General features: G+C 38.7%; 1 protein-coding gene across 1 annotated transcript in view; it reads left to right on the top strand.

Annotated features, from left to right (window-relative positions):
• The first annotated feature begins 18,324 nt into the window (after positions 1-18,324).
• LOC126823244 (coadhesin) overlaps positions 18,325-21,469 on the top strand; it is a 66,683-nt gene continuing 63,538 nt past the window's right edge. Inside the window, exon 1 of the mRNA XM_050551952.1 lies at positions 18,325-18,397. Coding sequence (XP_050407909.1) covers positions 18,331-18,397 — 67 coding nt within the window. The 5' untranslated portion in view covers positions 18,325-18,330. The remainder of the gene's footprint in view (positions 18,398-21,469) is intronic.

The raw sequence follows: 21,469 nt of genomic DNA, 5'->3' as shown, positions 1-21,469 counted from the left end.
AAAATCATATAGTTGGTGAAAAACATGTCAAGGATGTTATAAATTTCAATTTCTAAAGCGCCGAAACTCCACAGAAAATGTACTTGTAGCGCTTGACCGAAACATTTCTAAATAAATAGTCTGTAGCTCCCCCCCCCCACCCGTCTTCATTAGCCCAGTCGGGGCAGAACAGTAGGACGTTAAACCCCATTTTCATTTCTTTAGCGTCGAAACTGGTTAAAAACTAACTTATAGCGCTTGATAAAACATTTCTAAATAAAGTTTCTGTAGCTCCGCCCCCCCAACCCGTTTTCATTAGCCAAGTCGGGGCAGAACAGTAGGACGTTAAACCCCATTTCATTTGTATAGCGCCGAACCTCCACAAAAAATAACTTGTAATGGTTGACAAAACATTTCTATAAAAAGAGTTTTTAACTCCCTGTCATAATTTGTCTGAAGCAAATTTCTTTTTAAAAGTTTCTTGAATGAGAATAAAAAGCGATTGATGGAATGCATCTGGGGAATATTCTAGATGTAATGCATCTGAAGCATATAAATTGATTTTAAATTGGTTTGTATTCATGAATAGATAAAAAGAGTGTAAATCCTATAATTACAGCAACAAAAAATATAATATGTTTTATTGGATAATAACACAGAATACGTACAACAGTTAATTTGAATTACTTTCCATGCACCATTGGACAAAGGACTGAAAGACATTATTATTGTTATTATTATAAAAAGATAACAATATTTATAAAGTTGTTTTTTTTATTTCAAATTTGAATGATTCTCTATACACGAATAAGCAAAGGGCACAAAGACGATAATTATTAAAAGAAAACAATATTTATAAAGTTTTTATTTATTTCAAAATTGAACCATTTTATACAAGAGTGGGCGAAGGGCGTAAAAACAATTTTTATAAAAAAAAACAACAACAAAAAACAATATTTATAATTATTTCATATTTTTGGGATGAAAATAAACAAGAACAATATTTATAAAGTTTTTATTTATTTCAAAATTGAATCATCATTTATACACGAATAAGCAACGGGTCGATATTTATAAAATAAAAACAATATTTATACAGTTTTTTTTATTTTAAAATTGAAACATTTTCTATACACGAATAAGCAAAGGGCATTAAGACGATAATTATATATATATATATATATATATATATATATATATTTATTTATTGTCTATCTAAAAAGTCCAAATTATATATCATTTTATGATGAAAAATATATTCTTCGAATGGTTTAAAGATATATGATTTGAAGACCAGGCGTAGGGATCAAGAACGTTCATCAAAGACGAACGAAATAATTTGAAAAGGTTCCACTCACTTCACTCTACACCATAGTCCCAATGTACCATCGTGATGGAAATGTTAGCTCAAACAGAATATGTGCACGTGTGGACAAAAAGGATGGTGATAATACAGAGGCGTCCTTTAGAATAAAAGGAAAAAATAATGAAGAGTTTTTATTTTTTTATAGTTAAATAAATCTACCCACGTGTAAAACAGATCTATGAACAGATCTATGTGGGTTGCTGCCTGCGTATTAATGGGTCGCCCAAAAGAGGCCCTGTATAACTGCACCCATCAGTGTGGGGTTGCTGCCTACGTATTAAACATACATTATGCAAGGGCAAAATCTGCTTATTACAAGTATTTCTTTAGGCCTGAAATGTTATCTAAATTATCAATTAGACATTAATTAACTTATCCAGACCATAATAAACTCTCGATGTCAAGGCTAGCCTTCGATGTTGGCTGGATTAGATTCCTATATTCCTATAGAGTCAACTGGCGTGGGTTTTCTCCGGGTCCTCCGATTTCCTCCCACTGTTAAAGACCCCCCAACACGCAAGCGAATAATTGAAATAAAATTAACCATATGTAAGTCCCGAAATGACCTAGTTTGTGTCGCGTGGACGTTAACGCCCACTCTCTCTCTCGGATGATATAGCAGACATATGTTTACCCATTTAATCATTTAGGGAATCGATGAGAGACTATTCTTAAGTTTATAGATGTTTAAATGTTTCACAATACTTGGCCAGTCGTGGTTGAGATGCTAGTCCGGCATAGGCTGAGAAAAGGTAGACGAGGCAAAAACAAAGTTAAAAGCAGACGAGGCAGAAAAATTAAAAGGTAGGCGAAGAAGAAAAAATAAAAGGTAGGCCAGGCAGAAAACATCAAAGTATGTTTAATATCCCTGAAGACAATCAGACACTTTACGGTGAATATATAATATCAGTATATGATTTATATAAAAAAAAACTCAACATATGCATATCAAAAACGTTTACAAAGACAAAAGTAAGAAGCGGCCCACGAAAACTCTCAAAATAGAAATCGGTACCAGGGCCCTGTTTCTCTAGATATTAACTAAAGATAAAATCCAAATTTTAGTAGATATTCAATTTTGATTGGCTAAGCATTAAAATCAACCTAATATTATCCAATCAAATTACTAAAATTTGGATTTTATCTTAGTTGAAATTTCGTGAAACAGGACCCAGGTTCTGAACGCAACAGATCGTGGACTGAATAAGGACAGTCCTATCGTAACGCATCATACGACAGTAGGAAACTAGCATTATATTTTATCATTGATGAGTTTTTTACATCAGATATTATCTATCCATCGACAAATATATTCTGTTTGTAGTTCGTTTTCAGTTAAATCTAAATCTAAATCTAAAACTTTGACCAACATCCCCGCAACCAGCGTTTCATTTTTTAGTTTTCTGAGTAGCTTTTATAGGGGTCGTGTATCAGTAATTAAAAATATAAATAAGCCCATATGGTTCCCATCCGTGTATATCAAGTCTTGTCTGACTATGATGCAACTTCTTAAAGCAATTAGTTTCCTTTGACAGTGACTCAGTGAGTAATACGTTGGCCCACTAACCTGGAGGGCCCGTGTGTGATACCGGTGTTCACGGGGATTTTCCAGCCCCCACCCCCATGTCAGCTGCAGTGGTGCAGGACGGAGGGTCTGGCAAGGGACAATGTATAGTCATTCGAATGGTACAATAATCGTTTACGTAAAGGAATCCTTGACATTGAGGGGACAGTTTCACCCATAGCATACTGTATGGGGAATGTCCGTCTTCATTTCATTTCATTTCATTTCAATTTCAATTTCATTTCATTTCATTTCAATTTCATTTCATTTTCATTTTCATTTCCACTTTCACTTTCATTTTCATTTTCACTTTCATTTTCATTTCATTACATCAGATCAATTCTATATTTATTTAAGTTATTTTACATGTCATATTGCATGTCAAATATATGTTGTCCATCTGTTCCTCAACCTCGTGGGTTTTCTCCCGGTCCTCCGGTTTCCTCCAACTGCTAAAGACTCCTACGCGCAAGCGAATTATTGAAATACTATTGAACCTTATGTTAGTCCCGAAATAACCTAGTTTGTGTCGAGAGCGCGTTACCCCCCCCCCCCCTCTCTCTCGCTACTGGATCACTATCCTGAGTTTCATGATATTTTGTTGTTTGGTTTAAAGTTCCCTTTTCAGTGGCGCAGAACAGAGATCGTGACAAGAGAGGAACAGCGTCTAGTCTGTCGGAAGAGACTATAAAGGGTGCACATGTCAAACATCCCTTGACGGGTAGAGGGCTACTATTTCACTTACAGAACATTAGAACGGTTTGTTAGTAATGTAAGTGCATATGAGGAGTGGCTGAGAATCTTCATTTACATTTTGTTTTTAAAATTCAATAAAATTTGTCATTTATTTGACACGTGACCTATCCTTTATTCGTATAAATATATACTCTTCAAAAATGTAGGGGATATTGAAATGCAAATACCTATGCAGGTTGTGATATGATAAAAAGTCATGGACACTTGACATGCTTTGAGAGTATGTTCACAGATGAAGAACTTATCGCCCCAACAGAACCACTAAGCTGCATGTGCGACACGCAATGGCGCCATGCGAGTTCGAGGGGTTCAATTTTTAAATTTGACACTTCAAGGAAGGGTTGATGAAAACTGCCGAGTGCTGGTTATCCTATCCATGTTTGCTTTCCTATCGGTTCTTGCATAAGATTTACTGTTTAGCGTATCTTTGCTTTAGTGTGTTAGGTTTAATTTGCAATGAGATGTCTTCAGCATTATGAACGTCTACCTGCTATTGACATGCTTCAAATGGGTTCTTCACAGCGAGCAGTAGCCAACATGCTTAATGTGTCACAGTCTGTGATCAGCAGACTGTAGAACCGGTACCAACAAGCACACAATGTTGATGATAGACCTCGTTCAGGTCGTCCTAGAGTCACTACACAAGCCCAGGATCGATGCATTCGTACACAGGTCCTGCGAAATCGAGGACAAACGGCCAATCAGCTTTCTGTAAACTTGTACCAAGTTACAGGAATTCGGGTTACACCCCAAACGATTAGAAATCAGCTACATGCAGCCCATTTGCATGCGCGACGACCGCGTGTTGTGCCTCCATTAACTCGCCAGCACATGGCAAACAGGCGTCAATGGTGTAGGCAGCGTAGAAATTGGGGTTGTTGTCGATGGGCGCGTGTAATGTTCTCATACGAGTCCAGATTTAATCTGGATTTCACTGATAGGCGTGCTCGAGTTTGGAGGCGTGTAACTGAGCGTCATGCTAACGTTAACGTCAGACAGCATGACAGATTCGGGCGTGGGTCTGTTATGGTGTGTGGAGGAATCACCATGACTGGCAGAACGGACTTGTATATTGTTCAATGAAGGGTCACAGGTGTGTACTACCGTGACCACATCCTGGCACCGATAGTTCTGTCCTTTGCCCAACGTGCAGGTCGACGTTTCATCTTTCAAGATGATAATGCCCGTGTCCACCGCGCTTGTGTCGTGAATGACTACCTCCAGCGTCACCATATTGTTCATATGCCTTGGCCAGCCACGAGTCCTGACCTTTCGCCTATAGGGCATGTCTGGGACATGGTCGGGAGACGTGTTCCTCGACGTCAACGTCAACCGACAACACTACAAGAATTGGCCGTGGCACTGCAAGAGGACTGGATCAGATTGCCCGAAATCGTGATTGGACGGCTGATTAGGAGCATACCACGACGAATTGCTGAATGTCTGAGGATCGGTGCAGCAATTACTCATTATTAAGACAAAAATCAAAAACGTCTATTTTCACTTTTGACAGTGTATCTCTTTGCTAGTGAAATGGGGCCGTCAGATAAGCCGTCTATATGTTCATGTGTAGGCAATTGGCCTGTTATTAACATACACTGGTTACCTATAATAAAAGCAGCAGTGAATTTCCGCAGTTTTGTTTTGTTTCTGAATATCCCCTACTTTCTTTTTTTGAAGAGTATATAACTGAAAGTTTTTCGACACAAAATGATAGGACAATAATATAGACTATGCCCTGTACGCAACAAAAGAAATGCTACATTTATGATTTTGTTTTAAAGATGAAAGAACGTAAGGCTCTTGTTACCTATATAGGTGTTAAAATGGAAATAATTATCTGTAATTTGACAGTATAAGTATTTTTCTTTTACGCTAAGTTTTTAAGGAATATGCTAAAAACAAAGGGTGCATTGTATATTTAAATACCAGGTCCTGAGTTCCCAAAGCATTCTAAGATTTACTTAAGAAATGAAATGAAATGAAATAGGGCTTAACGCCTACTGTTCAACTCCTGTACTGGGCTATTGAAGACGGGCATACGCCATACAGTGTGCTATGAGGGAAATTTTGCCCGGACAGCGGGCCTACTCTGCCCGGGAAAAGTTCCCTCATAGGACACTGTATGGCGTATTCCCCGTCTTTATTAGCCCAGTAGGAGCATACTCCTCACAGTGTTTCGTTTGATTAGAGCTAATCCCACTAAACACTGCTTTTTTGGAAGCAAATTTCTGTTCCAAATTATGACTGGTCAATAGTCCGATTAACAACCAATAGCTTATTGCGTAACAATATCGTTACATTTTAAACAAAGCTCAAAATTGGACCAAATATGTTTACATAACGTTACGTCATGACTCACGATTTCACTATGCCCCATTAACCAGTGCATATCAGAATATTGCAGAAAAACTAATTGCGTGAGAAACGAGGCTATCAACACGAATACATTGTAAACAATACTGTAAGGAGACGAAGAATACTTTCACCGTTTTTAATACCTTAAATCACTGTCCAAAGTTTTAGGGAAGACCCCAGATTAAACGAAGGGCTGTCATGCTGTTGTACTTGGGATAGATTTGATTGAATGAGAAGAATAGACAAACTCCCTCAAAAGCTCAAGTAGCAGAAGCCAATACAGCAATGGGCAGAGAGGGATTTCTGGGCCATTGCTTCAGGAATATGAGTAGGAGTAGAAAAGTAGGACTTTAAACCCTATTTCATTTCATTTCAATACTTCTGATATTATATCTTAAAATTATATACAAAACAACATTTTGAAAAAACTGCAATGAGTGAATTTGTTTTGTTTAATTGAGACAAGTATACAATGACATCTATACGGTTAAATCTCCACGATATTTTTAAAACCCAGTAATAGGTAATTTAACACAGGTGGGTTGTATACCTGTAGCTGATTACAGGTATATAGGTATATCAAGGTTGTAATCTCGGATATATATTCTTTACTTCAGTATTTAAAGTCTTATTATTCTTTATCCTCATCACTCACCTGTGTAATTTTTACCTGTGTCTGAGATATTTGATATTTTGTGAAAGGTATGAATGACATGCGAGATTGAAGGACGGGGAGGCGATACATTTTAGCTAAATCATCCATCCCTTAAACTCCTCAATTACTTGTGAAATACAATACTGTGAAAGTCGAATCACTAGAAAGATTTAATTTCGTACAGTATGTAATATTCCTGAAGCAATGGTCCGAGAAATCCCTCTCTGCCCATGGTTGGATTGGCTTTTGAGGGATTGTGTGTGGATTCTCTTCCCGTTCAATCAAATCTATCCCAAACACAGCAGCATAACAGCCGTTCGTTTAATCTGGGGTCTTCCCTAAAACTTTGGACAGTGATTTAAGGTATTAAAATGGTAAAAGTATATCCGTTTTGATAGCCTCGTTTGTCACGCAATTAGTTATTCTGCAATATTCTGCTATGCACTGATTAATTGGGCATAATAAAATCATGAGTCATGACGAAACGTTATGTAAACATATTTTGTTTAAAATGTAACGATATTGTTACGCAGTTCGCTATTGGTTGTTAATCGGACTATTGACCAGTCAGTCATAATTTGGAACAGAAATTTGCTTCCATTAAAGCAGTGTTTAGTGGGATTAGCTCTAATCAAAAGAAACACCGCGAGAAGTATAACAGTAGGCCTATTGAGAAAGATGTTATGCTATTTGCCCGAAAATTTTCCTTGTCACCCGAATTGTCAGGATGAGAATCAATTATTAACTAAAACGAATTGCCCACAAAGCTGTGATGGTTGTTTATTTTTAATTAATTATATACTTATACAACAATATAAATTTACAATATGTTAAGCAAAAAACAACTCAATGTTCCCCATTCTCGGATGTTTGTGCCCGAAAAAAGGAAATACCTTGCCCGACAAATGGACGGTTCACCAAATCTGTGGTTCCTACGCCTATGTTTAACGGAATCATTGAATAACATAAAACCGAAACACTCAACACTCTTCAAAAACCCCTACGTGATGTACGAACAGCATAGCATTGTAATCAACATGGATTGTCGCTTTCAAGCAGGGAACAAAAGCATTAAATCAACACTTGAGACCATGGTTCAAACGAGGTTTAAATTTTTTTTCATAAATATATAACAGTTTTTGGTGGGCTTATGCTAACAAAATGAAAAGAATAACTACAATATTTGTCAAGTCGTTAAGTAGAGCTTCAGCCCGAAAAAAACCACTTAAACTAAAAAGAGCCGTTAGAAACCAAACGTGTGAACATTAAAAAGTAAACAAACTCTGAAAACAAACAGCAAAAATAAAAATAAAAACGTCAGTGCGATTTTAAAATCAGAGAGGCACTTTAATCGTTCTAGAAAACGACTTACTCAATGGATCGAAGCAATTTTTTTATGAACAGTGAGTTGACGCATTAGTGATCTCACTGTTCACAAAATTAAAATTCATCACATTTCCAAGACTTTACGAGAAGGTTTAGAGCCTGTACACAGTCTATACATCAGTATCTGGTGTGCCCACCGCGAGTGTCAATAACAGCAGCGCAGCATCTGTACATGGAGTGGACCAGACGATTGATGAACGTCATTGGTACCTGGATCCACTCTCAGAAAAGCCTGGCGCAATCCATAGGCCGTGTTTGGTCACAGCTTCCCATTTTGTAATTTTCACGAACCCACATCCTTAATGAGCTGGGTGTTGGATGGCCAAAAGGTTAGATCCTGCGCGCTGTATCATAAGGTGTGTCAATTGGCGGGATGTCGATTCCCAGGTTGTACGTGACAAGGAGTAGGATCGCCCGTCCAACCTCGTGGGTTTTCCGCGGGTCCTCCGGTTTCCTCCTACTGCTAAAGACCCCTACGCGAAAGCGAATTATTGAAATGAAATTGAACCATGTGTTAGTCTGTTATTGAGACAATTGGCGGGGTTTCGATTTCCCGGATGTACGTGACAAGGAGTTGGGTCGCTTGTCCTACCTCGTGGGTTATCTTAGGGTTCTTCGGTTTCCTCTCACTGCTAAAGACCTCTACGCGCAAGCGTATTACTGAAATAAAATTGAACCATATGTTAGTCAGGGAATTACCTTGTTTGTGTCGAGTGGACGTTTGTTATAGGCTACCGTTTATGCATTTATACATATCTTATAAATAATAGGCCACAGTTTACCCATCTTTCATATACCTACATACATATCTAATAAATATTTTCAAGCCTTTCATCACAATAAAAATGCAAACAAAATGACTCACAGAACGTCGTAATTATGATGTCTATTGTAGAGAATGAAAATGGTATTTTATAATGAGCAGCGTATACAAATCTCACACAAAAACACATCTTATTTCAAGTGTTAGCTATTGGGATAACAAAGGTAACTGGGACATAGTTTGATATATACGCCTCACAACGCCCAATGCTTGAGTTGCCTCTGTCAATAACATTGAATTGTGACATTAAAAGGTTTGACAACATGTGAAGAAAGTTGTTTTCTATTCAAAGTCACTGGATGAAAGAACTCTTTATGAAATATTTTTAGAAATAACACAAAATGAAACCTTTCCTTTTTTTTACGTAATTGTACATAAGATATTTAAAATGACCTACACTGCCTGTATCACTGATATTTGTTACCTGAAGGGGGGGGGGGGATCACATTGGCTAAGTGGGTAAGACGCTGGCTCGCTAGCCTAGAGGTCGAATGTTCGATCCCTGCATTCGCCGAGAAAGTTCATCCATATTTTCCGGCGTGGCCCCCCATTGTCAGTGATGCAGGACGGAGGATCCTTAGGAGGAAAGTTGTCTAGTCGTTCAGATGGGACAAAAAAACATCCTTTGGCGGTTGGAATTCGATGTAAGAGTTTTCCATAGTACCGCTGTCCGGGCAAAATTTACCTCGTAGCACACTGTATGGCGTATGCCAGTCTTCATTAACAAAGTTTGAAGCAGGACAGTAGAACGTTAAACCCCATTTCATTTCATTTCATTTTGTTTTTGTTACCCACAGAAGTATTACCTGATGGCGTGGGTAGTAATTCTTAGATATCCTCGAATCTTAGCTTAACGGGGCCCAATAATTATCCATATACATGTAGTGTTTGAATAAAATCCATTGTGTGTGTGCCACTATAAACTAAAAAAATGAAATGAAATGGGGTTTAACGTCCTACTGTTCTGCTCCTAACCTGGGCTAATGAAGACGGGCATACGCCATACAGTGTGCTATGAGGGAAATTTTGGCCGGACAGCGGCGCTATGGCCGACTCTTATATCGAATTCCAACTGCCAAAGGATCTTTTACGTGCACGCCATTGTGTACACGGGACCTCGGTCTTTCGTCCCATTCTGAACGACTACACATTGTCCCTTGCCCCCAGTCCTGCATCGCTAACAAGGAGGAACCACGCCGGAAAATCCCGATGATCTTTCTTGGCCAATAGTAGGAATGGAACAGGGGACCTCCAGGTAAGCGAGCCAACGCCTCAACCACTCAGCCATCGTGTCTCCAGTACACCAAAATAGATATTAATATTAGTATACCAGTCTGTTTCTGCTCCAAAATTAAATTGAAACCACGTGGAGTTTGAACCAGCACAAATGAGTTGAACCTTAACAAATATGTCCATAAAAAAGTAGAGAGCAACACCTGCTCAGCGTGGTCCCTGGGGTATTAATGGACATGCCATAAAAATTAATAAAACAGTAAATTAAATTAAATAAAACAAAATGATAAAATAATGATTTAATAGAAAATAAGATAAAATGGGGTTTAACGTCTACTCGACACAAACCAGGTCATTTCAGGACTAACACATGGTTCAATTTTATTTTAATAATTCGCTTGCGCGTAGGGGTCTTTAGCAGAGGGAAGAAACCGAGGGACCTGGAGAAAACCCACGAGGTTGGACAGGCGACCCTACTCCTTGTCACGTACAACCGGGGATTCGAAACCACGAAACTTGATTCATTGACAGACCTTAGGATCTAAAACGCACGCGTTCAACCCTCCCCCCTCCCAAGAAAGAAAAAAAACAATGTTGTATTACATTCCACATATTTTAAGAATCACAGTGATTCCAAAAACAAATTCACGGCCATCAAGATAATTCAGATGTTGGATTTTTTAATTGATAACATCTTTGTTGAATTTGGAGGGGAAATATATCAGCAAGTGGTTGGCATCCCCATGGGCACCAACTGTGCACCTTTGCTTGCTGATCTGTTTCTCTATTCGTACGAAGCCGATTACATACAGACGCTCGTAAAAACTAATAAACGATCAGTCAGACTTTTTAATTTCACTTATCGATATATCGATGACGTTTTATCACTTAATAATCCTAAATTTAGTAATTATGTAGAATTCATATATCCTGATGAGCTCGAAATTAAAAACACCACTGACAGTGACAATTACGCTTCCTACTTGGATCTGCGTCTCGATTTTGACAATTGCCATAAACTGATTGTTAAATTGTACGATAAACTTGATGACTTTGACTTTCCGATTGTTAACTTTCCATTTATTAGTAGTAACATTCCAATATCACCAGCTTATGGAGTGTTTGTATCTCAGCTAATTCGTTACGCGAGAGCTTGTTCCTTTTATTCTGATTTCATCGCGTGCATTTTGCATACCGATAGTTCATTGGCCAATCACGCTATTTTACCGACATTTCGCCTAATAGTTTGGATGCAGCTATGGCGGGTGTGGCGCCAGGCAGGGTAAGCTTACTCTTCCGGACACCTGTTACCACTGTTTGCCGTGTATTTTGTACACGGTGAGCAGTCCATTTGCTGATTACACTATTTTGCCTGATTACACTATTTTGCCTTTACTGTTTGTTTTGGGAACACAACCGGTGTAGGCTGTCATTGATAGTCCATTGGCCAATAACGCTATTTTACGGAGATTTCGCTTAATAGTTTGGATGCAGCTATGGCGGGTGTGGCGCCAGGCAGGGTAAGCTTACCCTTCCGGACACCTGTTACCACTGTTTGTCGTGTATTTTGTACACGAGGAGCAGTCCATTTGCTGATTACACTATTTAGCTCGAATACACTATTTTGCCAATAATGTTTTTTAGGACTTCTAATTCTGTCTTATGGTTTGGATTGTTCGTACTTGGTTTTATTTTATTTTTTATCTGTTATGGTAGGTTATCACTCACTGTCGTGCGATGTGTTACGATATGGTTGTCCCTATTGAGTCCACGATCTGGTACGATTAAAACCACGATTAAACCACGATTTCAATCGTAGCACGAATCGTGATAGTGGGAACCTAGCATCATCACCCCCGTCAGACCGGGTGGCGCCCTTGCTGTGCTGCTACGGCGACGGAGAATGTTCTCAGAGCGCGTCGAGATCGCCATAAGTGTCTTAAAAGCATGGTGATAACGTTCTCCATGGTCGGCAATGATAGCCGAGTCAAGGCGTTTGTTTTCAGCATGTTCAAAACAAATGCCAAGGTTCTTCTATCATACCTGTAAAGATTTCTCACAAAGCGACTTTTTTTTAAGTTTGTACTTTGTTGGGACATTTTCGCGCGCTGTGTTCACGTTTGCCGGCGACCTTGTGCATTTTCTAGTCGCTGTACGGTCGCAGCAGCGCAGTAAGGACGCCAACCCGGTCTGACGGGGCATAAACAAACAACAACAAACAGTAAGTAGGTCAGGGAGCATCTAGTAAAACGGACACCCCCTGTTATTATATTATCATTATGGTCATAAAAATAATTATCAAGCATTTTTATCACAGGTTGTATGTATAAACACGTGAAAAAAAATACCTATTATTCACCTTGTATTAAGGTCAAGGGTGACCTGTAAGGCTATGTAGGTACGATTCACGTGGAGAAAGGATCTTTAGTTGAACCTAATTAACCTGTTGTCAGGTAACACGACGAACAACCATAATATAAAAGGCCATAAAAGGTAACTTTGCTGGACGCCTGGTGTTTATACTAATACGCTTGGTTTTCTATCAAATATCAAGTAAACCTTTAGAGCATGTTTCATCAAGCTGAATTAATATCATATATCAAACGGCTTTATTACCTATAACTATATATAACCTTTTACACTCTGTGTGTGTTTGGGGTGGGTGGGGGAGGGAGATGTTACCTATATCAAATTATAACCTTTTACACTCTTGTCTGTGTGTGTTTGGGGTGGGTGGGTAAGGAAGATGTTACCTATATCAAATTATAACCTTTTACATTAGCCTGTGCAGAAGATTAGGTCGTTATCTGAAATTTCATCACTCGTTGTCGAAACATTTAAGATGTAAAAGGGGCCAAGTTTCGTCTAATTGCTTTGTAAGACTTCTTCTATAATATAGATACTCTAAACATTTGAACAGGATCTTCTCAACCTATTTTTATTAAACATGATGTCTAAACCACTAGTTATTTTTCATGATGTCTAAAACAATAGTTATTTTTGGAGCGAATATGAATTGTATCTTTTAAATAATTGTCTGGGAAGAGGGCTGGGGTAAGGTGGTGATAATGGATATTGGCTCGTGGGTGGAACATATGCAGTCTTTTTGTTTGACTGTCGGCGGTTGTCCGAGGGATAGCTATTGAATGGCCTGTAATCTGTCGATACTTACAGTTGCAACTTTAAATATGCATCCAACCTAGCAGTTGGGTGGGCGAGTGACCATTCTTCTCCCACCCCTATAAACAAATAGGGTATTCAAATAACAATTCAATGTATGTTAGTCCCAAAATGACCTAGGGTGTGTTGAATTGACTAAAATCTCGATTCAGAGTGAAGCAATTTGACAGAAATCTTCAGCATATTCTGTTTTCATTATCTATTGTTTTAACTAGAAACAGATCAGTAGGACTTTGAACCTCATCTCATTTCATCCCCTCTCTCTCTCTCTCTCTCTCTAAATTAATAATTTAATAATTCTTTCACTGTGAGACAGAACTATATGTTTAAAACGTTGAATTAATAAATTTAAGCAAGAAATATGACATATCTAGCTGACAGATATAAATATGGCATCTAGATTAAATGATATGGGTTGTAATAAACATGTACATTCAAGTGGAACGGTTAGTCGACATAAAATATATTTCATACATTCATTTATCAGATTTATCAAGCTACACAGTTGTTAAGGTCGAAATGACAAATAATTCTATGCATCGTGTGGGAGTCATAGGGTTCGAAACCATACAGAACCAAAAAGGTGGGACAATAAGGTGACGATTTCGTCACAATGAATTCAAATTTATTTGCGCTTTCGGTGGTTTTGTTTTAGGGTTCGAAATGAAATGAAATGCTAGGAAATGAAATGGGGTTTAACGTCCTATTGTTCTGCCCTGAACTGGGCTAATGAAGACGGTCATACGCCATACAGTGTGCTATGAGGGAAATTTTGCCCGGATAGCGGCACTACGGCCTACTCTTATATCGAATTCCAACTGTCAAGGGATCTTTTACATCCATGCCAATGTGTACACGGTGACTCAGTTTTTCGTCCCATCCAAACGACTAGACAGCTGTGCTTGTCAGGCCCTCCGTCCTGCATCACTGACAAGGGGGAAACCACGCCGGAAAATCCCGATGAACATTCTGGGCCAATGCAGGGATCAAACACACGACTTCCAGGCTAGCGAGCCAGCGCCCTACCCACTTAGCCACCGTGACCCGCCTTTTAAGGTTGTTTGGGTTGGTAGGGTTCAAAATATCTGTAAATATGGTTTCAGATTTAGAAATTAAGAGTGATTATTCTACAGCAAAATCAAGCTACCTCATTTCTAACAGGTGGGACTGTGGATGCGAGTCAAAGTTTGTAATCGACCCTATGTCTGCTTTTTAAAGCTAGGTTTTAATCACAAAATGAAACGGACAAGGAAAATTTTGAGGTCGTCTAAAAAATTAAAACACAACATCATACGACATATTTTGATATACTCGAACTATAATATTTGACAGCCATGTTGTGTTTGCACTACAAGTATACATAGGGTGAGTAAAAAATGGTATTTAGGGAGCAGAAGAAATTCTTGCTAATATTTACTCAGGTAACTTGTGTACACAGGTAACCTATATACTCAGGTAACCTATGTACATAGATATATGGAATATATCATTATATATAACACGCATGATATTACCATTGTAACATTCTAAATACCATGTTCACGCTGGTAGATATTATACATAGTTACATTATACATAACACACGTGATATTACCTTTGATACATTTTAAATACCATGTTTATTATCGTACCGACGTTAGTAATGACGATCGAGGCTAGCGTAAAATTGAATCGCTAATATCTCGGTTCAGGGTTAAGCAATTTGACTGAAATTTTCAGCATATTCTGTATTCATTATCTACAGTTTAATTATAGCGAGAACTGTCAGCTTCTTATCTAATCTCCCATAGTGCCTCTTTAATCTACCATAATGAAATACAGTTGAACCATATGTTAGTCCCGAAATGACCTAGGTTGTGTCGAGTGAACTTCAAATCCCCTCTCCATCTCCCTCTCTCTCCCTATCTCTCCCTTTCTCTCTCTCTCTCTTTCTGTCTCTCTTTAAATGTAATTACTTATACTCCCAGTGGTTAATATTGGCTCCACCATGGATCAGTTCAATAATTATTCGATTAACAGCAGTTTTTCATTTGACCGTCCGCTACCGATCGATAATTGACTATTAATCATAGATTTCTATATACTGAAAGATCAAAATAAACAGATTCAGGTGGCATTACTTCCTGGGATAGTCATTTCTATCAACATTATTACACTATGTGTCGGTCTGGGTTAGTCGTACTTCGCTGGTCATGTTAATAAAATTGGGATAATTTGAGTTATTTATAACATGGCTGAAATTCTATACAAGCACGTATTCACGGCTGATTATCCTTGACGCCGAAATTATCTGCTACCCAATATCAAAGACCCCGAATACTTGAAATGAAGTGGGGTTTAACGTCCTAATGATATAATTATATAGGCATATCTGATATCCCCTTATGTTTTGCATCAATGAAATTGAATCACAATGTGTCATCGTAAGTATTCTTAATAAAAATTGACGTCAAACGGTGTTGGATTTCACTCTTTAAAAAGCTCAGTGTGTAGGTATATACGCCAAAATCACGATAGAGACTTATAGCTATTTCTCAAAAGTTTTCTAGGCCGGGTGGAGAGGGATCACCATCCCCTATAGCCCCGGCCTCCCCCTCAAAAGATACATTGTCTCGGATACCGGGCAAACCCCCTCTGGCAAAAATTCCTGGATCCGCCCCTGCTTTGCTTGTAAGAAAACAAAATGGAATTCTATGAGGGAAACTTATACGACCTACTCTTATATCGAATTCCAACAGTCGACTGGATCGTTTACGTGCACGTCAATGTGTACACGTGACCTTAGTTTACCGTAACATCCGACCGACTAGACAATGAATGTCTGAACAACTGAATTAATAATTACTTCGGATTAATAATTACTTATTTGTGTAGGATCGAAGAAAAGACCTCGAGTTTATATTTTCTGGCAGGTTGTGATGAATATTCATGATCCTGTGGCGGAATGATCTGAAAGTAAACAGGTAAGGTGATCGCTTAGTAAATTAATGAAGTCACTGTCTATAGATTCCTCTGACAATTTGGGCTAGCAAAAATTTAAATGTGTAACTATATATATTGTGGTGGGTGTCATGCACAAACAGTATACAAGGTGCATACAATTCCAAATAACGACAGTTAGAGATTTTGAACTAGGTTGGTTTTGGAAGAGAATTGTATATTCTACCTTGTGTTCGGGGTCCTACTCCATATATATATATAACGTACATAGAAACATTTGCCTGGGGATATTGAGTTAACTAAAATCCTACAAGCATCTAGCCATCAAAACTTCTTTAACGATTTCTGAAGTTCATTCAATGCACACTCCGTTGAACCAATATTTATAATAGAAAAAGTTATAATTTATTTGTATAGAAGTGAAATTGGCCTAGTTATTTTCTTAAATACCCCTGACTTCACTAATAATCTCCAAACAAGAACTGTACTCGAGGATTTTGTATATGCCTGGTAGGGGGGTTGGATGGCCGAATGGTCTGCCATTGAATCAACTGGCGTGGTTTCGATTTCCCGGTTGTACGTGACAAGGAGTAGGGTCGCCTATCTAGCCTCGTAGGTTTTCTCCGGGTCCTCCGGTTTCCTCCCACTGCTAAAGATCCCTACGCGCTAGCGAATTATCGAAATAAAATTAAACAATACGTTAGTTCCGAAATGACCTAGTTTGTATCGAGTGGACGTTAACCGTTAACCCCCCCCCCTCTCTCTCTCTCTCTCCCTTTCTCGCTCTCCCTCTCTCCCTCTTCTCTCTGTGTATATTTCAGTTTGATTGTTTGAACGTGACCCTTGATTCAGTCATCAACACAATAAAAAGTATAAAATATCTTCATACGGATATTAAGCATGTAGGGTATGATAAGTGTAAAGGTCAACGTCTTTATTCTGTTTTGTATATACTGAAAGGTATTAAAGTGACAATTTCATATTTTCTAAGAAAGTCAAAACATAATTATTTCTATGTCTTTTGCTCAATAGGTTATCAACTCACTATTATACGATCATAGGTGTCATTCTCACACTTAAAACTCATTTACACAGGAAATAACAACACAATTACCTCCCTTGTTTTCCTATTGAAAACAATGGTCAGCCATTTCCTCAACGTTGAAATTTGAAGTTGAAAATGATATTTTTGCTAATTTCTCAACTGGCAATAGTGAATTATAGGATTAATAGGATTATTCTTTAACAAGGTAGGACTGTTTATGGATACCATCTATTTTAAGGCTTTATTTTAATAAATTTTAAAAATATAACTTACAAATTTGAAATTTCCGCTTTAGAGGCACATTCCCACGTAAAAATCGTGTGATTTGATGATCTATTTGGAGTACAAACATATTCAAACTAATTTATCTATGAACAGTTTGCTCCAAACCTCTCTCAAAGCGAGAATCTATTCTTGTCAGCCGTGTTTATCACGTGACTTGATTGAGGGAGAATCCATTATCAATAAATCCCTGAAATATTGTCTGTCAACTAATTTTTCCGTCGTTAAATTGCCGAATCTACTGTACATTCAAATCTCACAACCGTTTACCATTAGATCAACAGATAAGAAACGTTGACGTCATCCGGTCAGACAGTCCGGCTTTTAGGCATATCCTCGCATAGGGGTCTGACAGGACGGGGGTGGGTATTATAAGGTCAGTCATTAAGTCAAATAACGTGGTTTGGATTCCCCAGTTGTACGTGACAAGAAGTAGGGTCGCCTGTCGAACCTCGTGGGTTTTCTCCGGGTACTCTGGTTTCCTCCTACTCCATAAAGACCCTACGCGCCAGCGAATTGTTGAAATAAAACTGAACCATATGTTAGTCCCAAAATGAAATGGTAGACGTTAAACCCCATTTACTTCCATGGTTATACCAAAATTACTTTTGAGTCGATAAATACTCTCGTGGGAATGTATCTTTAATGATATAAATACTCTCGTGGGAATGTATCTTTAATGATATAAATACTCTCGTGGGAATGTATCTTTAATGATATTAAGCTTTAATCTGTTTTATTAGAAAGGTATCTTTATTCTGCTATGCAAATAATTTGCACAACACGAATAAGTCCTCTGTGGGTCTTGAATATTTTTCACCCTGTCTCAGGTATGTACCATTACTCGTTAATTCAGTTGATTTCCTGATACACGTTACAGATAGTGTACAAGTAGGCCCTTGAAACTTCTTCGTCCATCTTGAACACTATTGTTTTGTACGGAAGGTTTCTCTGGGTAAACACTCCAATTCTCACCAGGACATATTTCCAAAATCCTTCCCGTACACTATTGTTTTGTACGGAAGGTTTCTCTGGGTAAACACTCCAATTCTCACCAGGACAGGAAGTATATAGTGTTTTTAGAAGCCTTCATGGGAGCCACGGTGCGCCAGTGAGAGAGAGAGAGAGAGAGAGAGGGAGTGAGAGTGAAAGAGAGAGAGGGAGAGAGAGAGAATGAGAGTGAGAGAGAGAGAGAGTGTAAGAGAGAGAGAGAGAGAGAGAGAGAGAAAGATGAGGCTTAACGCATACTCGACACAAACTCTGTCATTTCGGGACTAACATATGATTCAATTGTATTTCAATAATTCGCTTGTGTGTAGGGATCTTTAGCAGTGGGAGTAAACCGGAGGACCCGGAGAAAACCCACGAGGTTGGACAATGAGTAAGACGTAGGCTCACTAACCTCGTGGGTTTCCTCTACACCTGTATTATGTTAATCCTGAAACGACATAGCTTGTATCGAACGGACGTTAAACCCTTCACCATTGTCCACATTTACTCAAATACCAGGATAAACACCTCGATTTTGATCAGGAAGCATTTAACTGTTTAGTTTCTTTCAAATTGTGTCGTACATTGTTATAAATTTTTCGCATCGATAACAATTTTGAATGCGTGGATTGTTATACCAATATTAGACGCCCTGTTTAGATGAGAAATCTTTAATTTCAAAGACATTTGTAAATAATTACTTTGGGGTATAAATAAAGTTGAAATACATAGGATATGTTTCATATCCAAACGTAAAAACCCCTACAGTTGTTTTTTTTACCTGCAGATTAAATGCATGTAAACACACCCATATCCATTAGGGTTGCCCATCCTCTTATTGCACATAATTGTTAATGTATATAAAATGAAATTGTGAAATATTGTAACACCCACATAATGAATTATGAGATCCTGTGATATTATAGATTTTAACCTGTATAAATAGGATCGGATGGGTAGCGTCTCTAATGGTAATATTTGTTTGTAAATGAAGCCCGTTGTCGATAGTTTATTTGTATTATAACATCTTATTTTTATCCACACCAAAGTGAGAAGTATTTAATATTTAATTAAGAACGGTAGGGAAGCCCCCAATATGGTATGGATTCAATTGAATTAAATCCTGCCATTAAAATATTTTAGCAAAGAATATAGATGACACTGGTTTGCTGGCTCCATCCCCTTTGTCTCTTTCCCTGCGTCACTCTTTACCTCCCTGATCTAACTCATTCTTTCCCTCAATCTGAACGACAGACTCACCCTACCTGCAGAGAAGTGACTCTGACACAGTGAATAACCATGATATCCATATGACGTTATCTAAACGTCACAGGTCATGAGGTCACATCAACAAACAAATGTAAACACCATCATTATGATCATTATCAACATTACAAGACACAACCTTACATTGTAAACAATAGCCTTCTTGCAGCCTTTAGGACTGTATAATCCGTACACAACGTCTTATCGCTTCTTCCAATGATTTTTCACAAAAATAACATCATCTACAACTCTAGATTTGACGCGGCATATTGGCACTATTTTGTGCTTCGGTCGTGTCTATTTCAGATATACACAATCAATTCTGTTAATGTTTTTAGCGTGGGGATTGACTAAAAGTTAATTTATTTCAGTTCTAAACAAAAATTTAAAACTTTAACGCAATTTTAAAAAAATAGCCAAATTCTGGCTGGGATTACTGAGCAAAATGGCCATTCACTGTATACGTGCGAAAAAAAAAGCCAGCTACCATTTAATTTTCGTACGTTAGTTACGTACGTCTTTCCCTCTCTGTTGTCCCCTCTCCTTTTCTTTCTCTTTCCCCCGCTTTCACTTTTCCTTCTCTCACGTGGCAAGGAGTAGGGTCGCCTGTCCAGCCTCGGGGGTTTTCTCCGGGTCCTCCGGTTTCCTCCCACTGCTAAAGACCCCTACGCGCAAGCGAATTATGTAAATAAAATTAAACCATATGTTAGTCCCGAAATGACCTAGTTTGTGTCGAGTGGACGTTAAACCCCATTTCTCTCTCTCTCTCACTTTTCCTTCTTCGTTCTTTATCCGTCTCTCTCTCTCTCTTACAATACCCTTCTTTCTCTCCTACTTATATTGCTATCTCTCGCTTTCTCCTCCCTTGCTTTCTCCTCCCTCGCTTTCTCCTCCCTTGCTTTCTCCTCCCTCGCTTTCTCCTCCCTTGCTTTCTCCTCCCTCGCTTTCTCCTCCCTTGCTATATCCTCCCTTGCTTTCTCCTCCCTTGCTTTCTCCTCCCTTGCCTTGCTTTCTCCTCCCTTGCTTTCTCCTCCCTTGCTTTCTCCTCGTTTTCTCCTCCCTTGCCTTCTCCTCGTTTTCTCCTCCCTTGCTTTCTCCTCCCTTGCCTTGCTTTCTCCTCCCTTGCCTTGCTTTCTCCTCCCTTGCTTTCTCCTCCCTCGCTTTCTCCTCCCTTGCTTTCTCCTCCCTTGCTATCTCCTCCCTTGCTTTCTCCTCCCTTGCTTTCTCCTCCCTTGCTTTCTCCTCCCTTGCCTTGCTTTCTCCTCCCTTGCCTTGCTTTCTCCTCCCTTGCTTTCTCCTCCCTCGCTTTCTCCTCCCTTGCTTTCTCCTCCCTTGCTTTCTCTTTCTTTTCGCGTGTTCAATCCCTGCTCTTCTAACGTGGTTCTCCCTTACCAATAATGCAGGACGGAGGGCCTGTCTAGTCGTTTGGACGGGACGAAACACCGAGGTTCCGTGTATACATTGGCGTGCACATTAAAGACCCCTTGATGTAAGAGTAGGCCATAGTGCCGCTACCCTGGTGAAATTTCCCTCATAGCACACTGTATGGAGTATGCCCGTCTTCATTAGCCCAGTCGGAGCAGAACAGTAGGACGTTAAACTCCATTCCATTTCATTTCATTTTCATGCTAGCTAACTCCCTCTTT

This window comes from Patella vulgata, chromosome 6 (genome assembly GCF_932274485.2).
Source record: "Patella vulgata chromosome 6, xgPatVulg1.2, whole genome shotgun sequence".
NCBI classification, from domain to species: Eukaryota; Metazoa; Mollusca; class Gastropoda; family Patellidae; genus Patella; species Patella vulgata.
The sequence above is the reverse complement of the archived record's forward strand: the minus strand, read 5'-3'. Positions and strand labels throughout refer to the sequence as shown.